At 38.0% G+C, this 14,703-nt stretch overlaps 1 protein-coding gene and 1 pseudogene across 3 annotated transcripts; one reads left to right on the forward strand and one right to left on the reverse strand.

Moving 5' to 3' along the window:
• LOC113059105 (tripartite motif-containing protein 46-like) overlaps window positions 1-14,703 on the reverse strand; it is a 433,352-nt pseudogene that overhangs the window by 156,944 nt on the left and 261,705 nt on the right.
• Window positions 451-11,173, forward strand: LOC113059062 (zinc finger protein ZFAT-like). 3 transcript variants are annotated; one of them, XM_026227286.1, is made up of 16 exons: window positions 451-2,373; window positions 3,323-3,484; window positions 3,680-3,934; window positions 4,017-4,193; window positions 4,272-4,425; window positions 4,895-6,195; window positions 6,468-6,700; window positions 6,782-6,866; window positions 6,937-7,086; window positions 7,167-7,340; window positions 8,313-8,401; window positions 8,489-8,627; window positions 8,754-8,878; window positions 9,494-9,614; window positions 9,692-9,840; window positions 10,515-11,173. In XM_026227286.1, the coding sequence occupies exons 1-16, from the start codon at window positions 2,352-2,354 to the stop codon at window positions 10,728-10,730; spliced, it is 3,552 nt and encodes a 1,183-aa protein (XP_026083071.1). In that variant the 5' UTR covers window positions 451-2,351; the 3' UTR covers window positions 10,731-11,173. The 3 variants fall into 3 exon arrangements, with proteins under 3 accessions (XP_026083071.1, XP_026083072.1, XP_026083073.1); XM_026227287.1 differs by lacking the exon at window positions 451-2,373 and adding an exon at window positions 2,419-2,523; XM_026227288.1 differs by lacking the exons at window positions 451-2,373; window positions 3,323-3,484 and having other exon boundaries at window positions 3,800-3,929.

The following is a 14,703-nucleotide window of genomic DNA, read 5'->3' on the forward strand; positions in this document are numbered from 1 at the left end:
TGTATTACAGCAAAACTTATGAATATGACTTTATTTTTTCCTTTTTTTACCTTTTATGCTGTATGTGTGAATAATGTAATACCAATTGCAGCATAAAACATCTGTAAAGTGTAAATTTACAATAAAGGTCACTGTGTCTCAAATCGTGTTTTAATCTTCATTTAAGCAGTTATTTGTCCAAATTGTGGGGTTATGGGTGATAAAAAGTTTGAATAAATGATCAATATTACTTCGTGATGTTTTCATGCAATTAAACCTTTATCTTTAATCACAATGACGAGATCCCCCTCTCCATCATCACCAACTCTCATGGACGCACACGCCCGCGCACGCAGAAGGCGGGATCCTGTTACCATGACAATTACGTCAATATTAGTGTCGGGTAACTAAAGGTCAAACTAAAGACAAGCCAGAGACGGAAGGAAACAGGCTCGGAATGGCGGGGACTAAATGTTTTTTTTTTTTTTTTTTTTTTTGGCAGCAAGAGTCGGAGGAAATCACAGTACTAAACTGTGGTTTAATCGCGTTATCGCTTGAACGGCGGTGCTTTGTCTAAATTGAACAGGATACCCATATGTTACGAGGTACTGGTGCGGCGGGAAGGACAGTCCATGCTAGTTTTGTCAGTAAATTGGAGCAAAGCTGTAGAGCACAGCTGCCGTTAGTTAGCCGTGTTATGTTGTCCTGTTTAGAAGCAGAATGACTTTTGCTAACTCTTAGAGCTGTATTAGACACAAACCAAGCGCCTGGATGGCTCTAGATCGCTTCTGTGAGGGTAAATGCATAGCAGCTATGGCTTGACTGTTTGCTTCCTCTTCACCCAAGTTGGTAACATTAGCTGCTAGCAACACAGGCTTACTTGGTGCAAGTTCTTCTCATGATTACAACTCTTCTCGTGCGACAGATTCTGCTCGAGACTGTCTCCAAATTGACCGATTGTCTTGTTCCCAAGCAGAGAAACAAGGTTGACCCAATGTCAGTCTACAAATACGAGTGTTTTTTTTTTATTTTTTATTATTGTTGTTGTTGTTTTGTTTCGTTCAAACTCGGGTAGCATACGGCTGTTGTTTATGGTGATGCTCATATATAGCGACCACACTCCCAGCCGTTGTTTTAAAATAATTACTTATGTCTAAGATGAAAAGATGTCACCTAAATCGACGCACACATATTTGCGATTTTTGCATTAAGTGTCTGTGATTAGATCGTGACACTGTTCAAGTCTGCAAGGTCTTCATCCTCGTCACGGTCCCTTTGTCATTGACAAGGAGAGAGGACCTTTAACTTTTGCTGTATTTTCACTGCTCGTATGGACTGTAGGGGGCAGCAAACTCCCCCAAACATTCCCAATTCGTTGACTTCTTCATTTAAGAGTTCAGTTCAGATTAGTTTGTGTGTTCATATGCTGGATGTTCATGACTGTAAACATCCCCGACTGGAAGCTGTGCTAAATCTAAAACAAGCTTTCAGTTGGATGTTTGCTGCCATCGTCCAGTTCTTTCGTCTTGATATTTGTGCATTTGATTAAACAGTTCTGTGTCCTAAATGTTCTGTAACAACTTAGTTATAACTTAACAATGATGTGTACATGTAAAGACGTTTGCAAGTGTGCCATCTGGATCTCTACTGTTTTCTGTGCTGAACTTGCTCATATTCCAGTGTAGTCGTTGTAAACATCCTACACTCAGCTGTAATCTGCAGGTGAGGCTGGGGGAGGGTGTTTGCTGTGACTGACTGGAGCTCCTCTGTCATGTAGGAACACTTTACTTGATTGAGGAATAAAAACAGGAATGCTGAAAGGAGAAAAAGACTGAAGCTCAGAGGCTGATAAAGTCAAATATTTACTTTTAATCTGCTTTTATTCTCTGTTTTACCTCGTTGTCAATATCATTTACCCAAATAAAGCGATTTTAATTGAATTAATGTTTATTGTTGTTAATTATTATTGATTTGACAGATGCTCTTGTGCTGAGTTGCTATACTGACACATAATAGCATTCAGTGGCCTTTATACGTTGGCTTATAAGTGGCCTCTCTCACTTTGATAAGGGTTTAAACATTACGTTACCTTTAAAATAATATATTTGATTGTTGCATTACTGAAGAAGAACACAACGAGTTTAACCTTTAGGATAATCGGTCAATTTGAAATGAACTCCAGGCCGCAGGTGGCGCGCGGTTCTACACAGACGAAGACGAAGATCCATCCGCCATATTTGTTGTCGCAGATTCGACAGAAACCTCTGCAGAAGTAAATTAAGTATAATGGATGTATTTAAACTGCGCTCTGCCAATACAAACAAGGGTTAAATCTTTTTTTCGAGTCATTTTTACGTAGTTCTGATTTAAAAATGATGGATACAGAGCAAGCAGGTAAGCAAAAACATGATTTTTAGGGTAACTGCGCTTCGAGGAAACGGCTAGCTCCGACGATTCGATAAGAGACAAATAAATTAGGTAAAACTAGTGGCTTGCACCAGCAAAAGTAACTTTTGCTAGAGGATGCACTATACATAAATTAAGGTATATGTCCGCTGTTTACAGTTCTTTGTTGAAATAATACCCTTTCCAACTCTTTTGAGCATAAACGCCATCTTATTTAATGAGAACTAGTTCCAGTCCCTAAGTGAAAAACACGAAACTGGTCTCGTGCTTACAAGAAATAGATGGCAGGGAATATTATTGGTTTCCTTTTGGGGAGTAAAACGGGGCTTTATCAATATTTTAAACATTATATAACAATTAGAAAAATCAGGTATGCAGTTTTGTAAGGGGGTTATCAAATGTTTTGTTTATGCCATTTATTGCATCTTGTTAAAGAAAATTAGCAATATTCTAATGACCTGAATCTACACTGCAAGAACTATTCATAAAAATAATATAAATGTTAATAAACATATTTCGGATTTTACCATGTATAAAGTAAACTTATTTTAGACATTCTTGTTTTGAAAGGGCTTTCCGGTGCTTGTGAATAATTACTGTTTTGTATAGTTTCTCTGAGGGAACTCATCAATTTAAACAAAATGATCTAGATTTAAGGTTTATGATGAATACAAATAATAAATACATGGAGTTAAATATGGTTAAATATTACTTATCATTAGAGCCCAATATAATTGCCCTATAACAACCCGAGCAGTGGTGTGTATCCTACTTTTTTCAAGGATACATGTTAAATACTTGAACTTGGGGAAATTAAAAGCCAAATTTTGTTTGCATGAGAGACTTTGTAACTTAACTGTTAATCACATGGGCACATTTCTGATACTGTTTTACAAATAATAAACCAAATAAAGACTCGCTGTTTTTATATTCACAGACGGTTCGTCAGTCTTCATGTGCAAAATATGCAACTTGTTCTCTCCCAGTAAACCATTGCTGCTGTCTCATGTTACTGAGACTCACTCAAATGAAGGAGGGGATCCTGACTCTTTTATTATAGCACTTAAGCCTTTAACAACTCAGGAGCCACAGAATTCAGGTAAGCAGCTTTGAACCCAGAAATCAACCTGTATTGGGCATTATTATGCAAATTAATAAGGTAATTAGAGACAGGCAGTTGCAATGTCAAGCTGATTTAAGCTTCATAATTTGAGCAAAGATGTATTATCTCACATTGTGTTAGAAGAAGGTTAAAAGCATTGGAAAAGAAGAATGTATTTTGTTTAACTTGCAGAAGTTGTTTTGAAAAGAAAGCGTGGAAGACCAAAAGGCTCTACTAAGAAAGTCCAACCAGAAAAGGTCCAGAAAATAACACCCAATCAGCAGGAGAAAGAGTCCACTGCGATACAACCGCTAGCCGGAGAGCCTAGTGAGGATGGCAGTGATCTGGAGTGCAAGAAATGCAATCGTGTATTCAGCAACAGGAGACAAATCTCCAAACACATTTGCTTTGTAGGACTGAAAGAGGCTGCTGAGGAAGAAGAGTATGGTACAAATTAATGCCGGTTAATGTTGTAGCTCTTCTACTTTCTGAACTGCCACACGTTTCACCTGTCAACTTTATTGCCCAGGTAATAATACTGATGCAAATAAAATCAGTGATGGAGAAGAGGAGAAAGAGAGGACACCAAAGAAAGCTCGAGCGATGCGGACAGATAAGCCGGCCAGTGCAAAGGACCCAGAATCAGCAAGCGGCAACAAAAACCCTATTATTAGTGTGGTCCTTACTAATCACGAGGCCATGCCTGGTGAGATGTATTTGTGATGTCAGGTGTTCTAATAGTTAAGGGAAACATTTCAACTAACTAAGTTTTGCTTCATTGCAGGTGCCTCTAAAATAGTTCCTATCGAAGCAGCTCCAGCTGAACCATCCACCCAGACTGTTGCAGACGCAGGTTCCCAGGAGGGAGCGATGAAAAGGGGATACCAGGAATATGCCATTCAGCAAGCTGCTTATGAAGCACCCCTCAAATCAAACAGGTGACTATTTCATGGTTTTTCACATTTAGAATCTTAACTTTAGATTTACAAATCTAGTAAAATTGTTCAAGCAATTACACTTCAGAGGGGGAACAAAGAAAAATGAAACAGAAGCAATTTGGAAATAAGGGAATTTTTTTATAGTGATTCCCAGATCAAGAGAAGTTAACAAAATCTTTCATACAGTGTATATATAGATTTAATATAGTAAATATAGATTTTTATAATTATGCAATAGCTAGAAAATTTATTATTTTATTTATATTAATTTATTTATTTAATATACTGCTAATATTTTTTTAAACACTAATCAAAATAGTTATGAAAATATTTAATTAAAGTAATAAAAAAGAAAAAGAAGTAATGAAAGTATTGGGAACAATTATGAAAATGCATATTGTTGCATTTGTACTGATCTTGTGAAATTTTTTGGTATATTGATATTAACAAATCATATCTCTCGATGTAGGTTAGGACAGACACAGCTTAAAATCTTCACATGTGAATACTGCAATAAAGTCTTCAAGTTCAAACATTCACTGCAGGCTCACTTAAGAATCCACACCAATGAGAAACCATTCAAGTGCCCGCAGTGTGACTACGCCAGCGCTATAAAGGCCAATCTTAGTGTTCATATACGGAAACACACCGGCGAGAAATTCAGCTGTGAGCTGTGCTCATTTAATTGCCTCAGTAAAGGACACCTCAAAGTGCACGTGGAGCGAGTGCACAAAAAGATCAAGCAGCACTGCCGATTCTGCAAGAAGAAATACTCTGACGTGAAGAACCTTCTTAAACACATCCGCGAGACTCACGACATGAGCGACAAGAAAGTACAGGACTCCTACAATGAGTACAGCCTCCAGACCAGGGAGGGCAAGAGACAGCTTCTGTACAACTGTCAAATATGCGACCGCAAGTTCAAGAACGAGCTTGAGCGTGACCGTCACATGATGGTTCATGGCAACAAGAGACCCTTCGGCTGCGAGCTATGCGATCACGGCTCAACCAAATTCCAAGCCTTGCAAGCCCACATCCGAAAGCATCCCTTCATCTACGTGTGTGCCGTTTGCCAGGAAAAGTTTGTCAGCTCTGTGCGACTTAAGTCGCATCTCAGAGAGTTCCACCCGGAATCTGATGAACCCTCTGCTTTTGCAGACTCCATCAATTCCAGCTTTTGCTTGCTTAAACCAGGCGACGACATTCAGAAGGACATGTTGAATCAGGATGAGCTTAAGATCACAGAAGAGCTGTCGCAGCTCAACGCCCAGGAACTGTTAACCACAGAAATGACTTGCTTGGGTCAAGAGGACCTTCAAACTCAATGCTCCGATAGTTTAGTGGTGGAGTCAGACCTTCTTGTACAGAACTCACAGGATGGAAATCCTGTTTCAGACAGTATGAATAAGATAGACACGTCTGCCGTAGCACAAACACAAGAGGTGGTCTGTGAAGATGAAATCAATTCCCAAAGGCTTCAAGAGTGCTGTATGACAGAAGATCAGAATCCTGCTCAAGAAACTGCACCTTTGACGCCTGAAAAACCCCAAACGCACTCAGAGCAGCTAGTATCAAATGACACATTTCCTCAAACCGAGAAAGAGGTGATTGTGCCACAAACTAACACCGATGAGGACTTACTCGTTTCAGAGCTAGAAGAAATATCTTCTTTCAAGCAGATTGTAGAGCAGATGCAAAAACGGCAGCTGAACATGGAAGTTTTTGAACGGATCCGGAAAGTGTATGGAGACCTTGAATGTGAATACTGCGGTATGAATATTTAATATCTAATACAGGGGTGCCCAGTCCTGTTCCTAGAGATCCTATTATCTTGAAAAGTTTAGTTCTCTCAAATGACTGAACCGGCTAATCAAGATCTTCAGAAACTTGTTGTTAATTACAGACAGCCGTTTTGTGTAGGGTCGGAAATTAACTCACAGGTATTGGGTATCCCTGAACTATTATCTATTAATATCTCGCTTTTTTAAATAACACCTCCAACCCTAGTCTCCCTATAACTCTCTGTAATGGTTCCTCAACAGGGAAGCTTTTCTGGTATCAGGTGCACTACAATACGCATGTGCGAACGCACACCAAAGAGCACCTCCATTACTGTTCTCAGTGCAATTATTCCTCCATCACTAAAAACTGCCTGAAGCGGCATGTCATCCAGAGACACTCAGACATCCTGCTGAAGTGTCCCTCTGAAGGATGCCAGTACTGTACTCCTGACAAATACAAACTTCAGGCTCATCTCAAAACCCATTCGGACATTGTGAGTGTTGGTAGTCTTCTTATCCTTAAGATGTTGGTGAAATTGCTTCTTCGTCTGATCTTACGTCTTTCTCATCGTTAGATCAAACGAAGTTTTATATGCCCAGTATGTCAAGAGACGGTTCCCGAAGACAAAGTTAGAGCTCATATCAAAAGCAACCATCCGGGTAAGAACAAATAAAACACTGAAATGTCCCACAAGAGCCCTAAAGTAATGAATGTGCTGTTGCTGTATAGATGTGTCGCTGAACTACATCTCGGAAACGTTGGGACTACGTGTACATGTGAAAGGAGTGATCGGGAAACGAGCTTCCAAATGCCCGTACTGTGATTGCTTCTTCACAAGGAATGGGGCAGATCTTCAGCAGCACATATGGGCCCATGAAGGTGTTTTACTTACCGTGTTGTCAAACTTCACTTCAGTTAACTGTTTTAATGTACTGATTTTGATCTGTTCATGCCTCCAGGACTGAAACCGTACAAATGTTCACAATGTGATTATGCCTCAAGGAGTAAAAGCAACCTCAAAGCTCACATGAATAGACACAGTACTGAGAAAACACATCTTTGTGACCTCTGCGGAAAAAAGTTCAAGTCTAAATGCACTCTGAAAAGTCATAAGCTCATGCACACAGCAGACGGTGAGTCTCTTTCTTTGTATTTAAGACTGCATGCGGTGTTATTGGGACTCGTGAACCTAAAACAACAAGGGTTTCGTAATCTGAAGTATTTCAGAAGTCAGAGAGAGCTCTAATGCCAAGTACGTTTACACACACGGGAATTTGTGTGTGTAAACACAGAAGCCTCCAGTGCAGAACAAAGTACAAACATACGTGAATTACACAGTTAGGTGAAATATAACACTAATATAAGAAAAACAAAAAATTAAATAATGCAATATGATACAGAAGTAGAAATATAGAGAAAAGGAGACATTGACTTCAGTCTTCAGTGCTCTTGGTGCTGGTTTTATATTCTGATCAGTGTTATATTATTACCACAGTTGTGGTGCATAATATTTTTGCTATAGATTTTTCAGGAAAATTTGATGAATAGAAAGTTAAAAAGAACCACTATTCATTTGAAATCTTTTCTACTTTTGATCACATCTCTGCTGAATAAAAGTATTAATTTCTATTTTAAAAAGTCATATTGATCCCAACATTTAAACGTGTGTGTTTATATATATTTATTCTCTTTTTTTATGTTGCAATGTACATATGTTTTACATTTTCTGCACCACTGTTGCATTTTGGAAATATATTTATGAAATTTATACAAATACATTTGACTTGAATTTTTTTTTCTCTTATATTCTAGTTTCAGTAAGAAATATAGATGTCATTTAATACAAAGTTAACAATTCCATATAATAATAATTAATACAGTAATAATTCATTTTTTGACACTATTTTGAAAACACAATGAAGACAGGAAACTGTATTAAAGTAAATATGAATATTTGAGTTCATTTTGATTTCATGACTTAAGTGTTGCTTAACAAATACACTTTATTTAAATTTTACTTAAATATCAGTGGTTTTGATTATTTAGGTTCTTAGTTCACAGCAAATCAAATCTGTTTTTTGTTTTGTTTTGTTTTTATGTTTTAGGAAAACAGTTCAGATGTACAGAGTGTGACTTCACTGCTGCACTGAGACCTCATCTCCTTCGTCACATGGAGCAGCATGCTTCTTTCAAAGTACCACAACAAAAGCCTTCTATTTTAGTTTTGTGTTGTCATGTGTCCCAAAACCACCACCAAAGCACAATGTTTTGCCTTTCACAGCCTTTCCGTTGTGCACACTGCCACTACTCGTGCAACATCTCAGGCTCTCTGAAAAGACACTATAACAAAAAACATCCCAACGCTCAGTATATCAATGCTGGAACAGGAGTGTCCTCTTCCGAAACTGTGATAGAGCAAGGCAAGTCCTTCCTCACCAGAATGAAACCAGCCTTAACTGCCCAACATATACATTGCTTTATTATTAGACATACAGTGTTGCCTCAAACAGCATCAGTAATTGAAAAGTGTGTGTGTGTGTTATCAGGTGGAGTCAAATGTCCTGTGTGCAATTACGTTTATGGCACTAAATGGGAAATGAACAGACATCTTAAGAGCAAACATGGTCTCAAAGTTGTGGAGACCGACAGTCTTGGTCTGAATCAATGGGAGGTGAGTAATATCATAATGAACTCAAATCATGTTTATTTATCAAATGCGTAAACAACAATAGAAGTTGACCCAAAGTGCTGTACGTCAATATTTAATAATAAATAATCTATTGATAGTAAACATAATTCACCCAAAAGTGATGAATCTGTCTTCATTTACTAAATTCATGACATTCCGAAACCATATGAATTTAGTTAAATTAAGATATTTTTAGAAAAACCTGCAAGGTATTTGTCTCCCCTTGAAAGTCCAGTTAACATAAACTTAAAACATCCAAAAAGCAAAAAGTTCATGAACTAAATTCAATCTGTTCATAATTTAAAAAGATTGTATCTCTGCACAAGACTTGGATTAAACTGCTCGATTCGTATGGATTTTTTTAAAAAGATGCCTTTATGACCTTTTTGGATCTTCTAAGTTTTGGTTACCTGGACTTCAACAAAGTTGCAGAAACCTCCCAGGTTTCATTAAAAAATATCTTATCTTATGGGTTTGGAATGTATTTTCTTCCTGATAAAGCAGTGCATGATTGTCAAACGGTCTTAATTCATGTTCACCATATTCTTAACATGAGAATGAAATGCTACTAGACGTGTTTCTGATCTGTTCATTCAGGTAGTGGAGTCAGTGGAGGAGCCGGCCATGCAGTACCTTCACATAGCTGAGACTGAGGGTCCACGAGGAACAGAGACCGCTGTATCAGCTCTGCAGGACCTGCGCTTCAACACACAAAATGGTCAGAATCAACTGCCTCAAGTCTGGAGTTGTTGGATTTCTGTACAGTTCAGCTCTAAACTCCTGGTTGGTGTTCAGGTGTTGTGTCTGCGGCAGCGGGAGACAGACTAGACCCGGCGTCTGTCAACATCCTGCAGCAGATCATTGATCTGGGCTCAGAGAATCATGATGCTGCTGTGGCTTCTGTGGTTGCCATGGCTCCCGGTACAGTTACTGTTCTGGAGCAGGTACAGTTAACATGCATATCTGTGTACCGACAGACCTCTCTGCTTCTGGAGAGCTGCCCAAACTTATCTCATCTCATTTTATTGACTTCACAATACATCATCTACACTCTCTGCAATATGATTACTGCTTATGAATGGTCAGGTTTATTGCCTTGCTATCTTTGGTATCACTTTTATGAACATTTTAGTAACTCCCCATGATCAAATGATAGATGTGTGTTACATTAATAGTGTCTATATATGAATTTAAGGGGGTCATGAGATATACTACAGTTATATTTACTACAGAAATAATACTTTTATGCAGCAAAAAGTTCTTTTGAACTTTCTATTCATCAATGTATCCTGGAAAAAAATCATGGTCTTCAAAAAAATAATAAGGAATGTTTCTGGAACAACAAATCTGCACATCATGAATCATGTGACACTGCAGTAATGCCTGCTGAAAATTCAGCTTTGTCATCACAAAGAATACATTACATTTAAAAATATTTCATAACAGTTTATCTGTACTTTTGATTAAATAAATGCAGCATTGATAAGCATGAGAGACTTCTTTCAAAAACATTTTAAAGGGCTTACCGTCCCCAAACTTTTTGAACATTGGAGTACAATTCCCCCCTTGAAGTCCTTGAATCCTTTAATAATAAGAATGTTCTGTCCCATCATTCCAGGTGGAGCAGGAGGAGCCGCAGGCCAATCATGCCATGCTGATCCAGGATGCACTGCAGCAGGCCACAGTGGGCCTGGGAGAAGAGCACCACCTAGTGTTGTCTTCAGATGAAATGGAGGGCATCAAAACTGTTACAGTGTATACGCAGGAAGACGCATCCCAGTTCATAGTCTATGTTCAGGAGTCTGTGCAAACTGAGGAGACCAGCACAGTATAGACCGTAGTAAGACCATACATATGGGGTTTAAAACTACTAGCTATCTAGTTCAAATGCTGTTCAAGTGTTCCGTTCTAGTTTTACTTCTGCTATAGTTAATCCAGTCAGGTCTTGAGTGGATTATTGCAGCCATACATATGCTTATAGGGCCTTATCTTGCACAATTGTAAATAATCTGAAACAGTGGCAGTGAAAAGCCAGCCTCGTGCTACAAAAAAATTGTAATACAAAAAGATCAGTTAGTTTTAAGACCTAATCACAGTAAAGCCAGCTGCACATAACTAAGAATCTATTTTAGAAATGTGATTTTCTTTTTTTGTGTGCCTTCATTGTACGTATGTAACAGAGTTACTGTGTGACTCTGGACTTCTCCACACTTTTTATATAACGCTCCCATACAGTGTATGGCTGTCATTATAGTAAACTGAGTTATTTAATGGGTGGTGTTGTGTATTGTCGAGATACTTCATTAATTAATTTCATAAAATTTCATGATTTCATTTTTCATATCATTCATGATTTTGCAAGTAAATGAAACTCACTACACTGCCATTCAAACGTGTTATGGTAGGTGAGATGTTTGAAATTATTTCAAACGGTAATATTCAGAAATATTACAATGTAATATAACTTTATTGTAATATATTTTAAAATGTAATTGATTCCTTTGATGGCAAAGCTGAATTTTCCCCAAGCTCAGATTTTTATTATACACCACTAAATAACATAATATTGCTTGCAACAGTTGCAAGTGACCAAAAGATGTGATTTCAGTGTCTTCTGTTGTCTTCTTCCATCAACTCAGTGACCTGTATCCACCAGGCTGTCCTCATCCCCGTCCTGCTCCTCTTTGAAAATCCTTAGGAGTGATTTCATCATCCTTCATCCATTTGGACACTTTCTTTTTTTTCTCTCTGAGTTTCTGCTTCCTAACATCTGCGAGCATATCCAGCTGCTCTCGAGTCTCCTCCAGCAGCAGGACTCTGTGTGAGAGGGTCTCTTGCCCCCTTCTCCCGTTTACAAGCTTCAATCTGTTTGTACAGAGCCTCGTGATTGACACCAAACAAAACGTCTCTTTTCTTGTCTTCAGATACATCAGTTGCAGTTTGGACCTTTGGAAGATTAAACAAATTATTGTTTTTTTTTTACATTTATTAGAACTAAATTATTCTTACCCGACATCGTTGGTGGATAAATGATTAATGTTATCTTCATCTGGACCAAAATCTACTTTCTTGAGAAGTATTTTAGTCTGATTAGGAAAAGACAAATAATAATATATACAAACTATTCCATCTTGTTGTTACCTCAGTGACAGCACAATATTGTTTGTCTCTGATAAAAACCACAGGAGGAACATTGCTAAGGATTTGGTGAGAGATCAGGAGGTGCCTGAAAAATACAATAAGCCCAATTATCATTAACTTATTAAAACAAAAGTAAAGCAGGCTAATGAAACATACATACGGTATGAAACATACATACATATATATATATATATATATATATATATATATATATATATATATACACACACACACACACACAATAATTCTTACTTGAAGAAGAGATTCATCCCATCGTTTTGTCCTGTAAAGAACGATAATGTAACTCATGCAACTTTATAGTCCAAACTGGCGTACCCTTCTTTATTATATCTTAATTATACAAAACGGAGACTGACTTCTTTTTTGGCAGGCATCTTCATCAGTTCATTGGTTGCAGACAGACAGGCTGAGCTATGAGTCTTACTTTCTTTCAGCTTAACAGGCCAGGACCAGCGCTCTCTCCCCTGTTGTGCTGTCATTTTATAGATCATGCTTGTTAATGCAGTCGTACACTGGCTAAATGTGCATTCTTGAACAATAAACTCTTCTGACAGTCAACAACATGATCACCAGCTTAGTGTATCCTTGCACCCACTTGTTACAGGTCTAGAATCAACTGCGGGTGAAGTATTTGAATCCAGATTGAGTCATATCTCAGGTTCATTTTCCCGACAGGGATTTAAATGTCTTTATTTAGGATTTATAAACCGTGAACCAAAACAATCAGCTAAGAGGTGAATCTCAACATTACAAACTTTAATTTAAAGCAAATATTTATATTTGAAATTCAGAAAAAAGACAGATGTATATATTTGGTTCTGAGTTAAAGATTTCTCTGCAGAATCACTGGTAAGGTACAAACCTGATTCCAAAAAGTTTGGACTGTACAAATTGTGGCTAAAAAAGGAATGGAATAATTTACAAATCTCATAAACTTATATTTTATTCACAATAGAATATAGATAACATATAAAATGTTGAAAGAGAGACATTTTGAAATGTCATGCCAAATATTGGCTCATTTTGGATTTCATGAGAGCTACACATTCCAAAAAAGTTGGGACAGGTAGCAATAAGAGGCCGGAAAAGTTAAATGTACATATAAGGAGCAGCTGGAGGACCAGTTTGCAACTTATTAGGTCAACTGGCAACAGGATTGGGTATAAAAAGAGCCTCTCAGAGTGGCCGTGTCTCTCAGAAGTCAAGATGGGCAGAGGATCACCAATTCCCCCAATGCTGCGGCGAAAAATAGTGGAGCAATATCAGAAAGGAGTTTCTCTGGGAAAAATTGCAAAGAGTTTGAAGTTATCATCATCTACAGTGCATGGTATCATCCAAAGATTCAGAGAATCTGGAACAAACTCTGTGCGTAAGGGTCAAAGCTGGAAAACCGTACTGGATCCCCGTGATCTTTGGGGCCTTAGATGGCACTGCATCACATACAGGAATGCTACGGAAATCACAACTTGGGCTCAGGAATACTAGTAGAAAGCATTGTCAGTGAACACAATCCACTGTGCAATTCCCCATTACTGGCTAAAACTCTATAGGTCAAAAAAGAAGCCATATCTAAAGATGATCCAGAAGCGCAGGCGTTTTCTCTGGGCCCAGGCTCACTTAAAATGGACAGTGGCAAAGTGCAAAACTGTTCTGTGACGAATGCATTCATGACCTCTAGACTGGACTATTGTAATGCTCTTCTAGGTGGTTGTCCTGCTTCGTCAATAAACAAGCTACAGGTAGTCCAAAATGCAGCAGCTAGAGTCCTTACCAGGTCAAGAAAATCAAATCAAAGGTGCTTTTTTATTCATTAGCTTGGGTTAAACTAATTTTACTTTGTTGGATCAGCAGCTATGCTAATGATGTCTGTATTTTGTTTCTATATTTCGCCACGGGATGTAACTAGGATTTACACAAGCTCCAGTCTGGATCCAGAACACCTGAGAAGAGATGATGCTGACCCTCAGAGGACCTCAGATGATGCTGACCCTGAATCAACAAACAGAACTAACAATTATTGCTAAATGTGTGACTGAATCATATAATAACTTAATTAATAATATTGATAGTTCATCGTCTAGCTGACTACGTCTTGTATTATTATTATTATTATTTTTATTTTTTCTAAAATCCTGTCAAATGTGCACAAACTACTAGCTACTACTAAATATTGTAGAAACATAATTTTCTGTAAAGTTGCTTTGTAACGATTTGTTTTGTAAAAAGCGCTATACAAATAAACTTGAATTGAATTGAATTGAATCAAAATGTGAAGTTCTTTTTGGAAAACTGGGACACCATGTCATCCGGACTAAAGAGGACAAGGACAACCCAAGTTGTTATCAGCGCTCAATTCAGAAACGTGCATCTCTGATGGTATGGGGTTACATGAGTGCGTGTGGCATGGGCAGCTTACACATCTGGAAAGGCACCATCAATGCTGAAAGGTATATCCAAGTTCTAGAACAACATATGCTCCCATCCAGACATCGTCTCTTTCAGGGAAGACCTTGCTTTTTCCAACATGACTATGCCAGACCACATACTGCATCAATTACAACATCATGGCTGCGTAGAAGAAGGATCCAGGTATTGAAATGGCCAGCCTGCAGTCCAAATCTTTCACCCATAGAAAACATTTGGCG

The sequence above is a fragment of the Carassius auratus genome, chromosome 41 (genome assembly GCF_003368295.1).
Source record: "Carassius auratus strain Wakin chromosome 41, ASM336829v1, whole genome shotgun sequence".
Taxonomy (NCBI): Eukaryota; Metazoa; Chordata; class Actinopteri; order Cypriniformes; family Cyprinidae; genus Carassius; species Carassius auratus.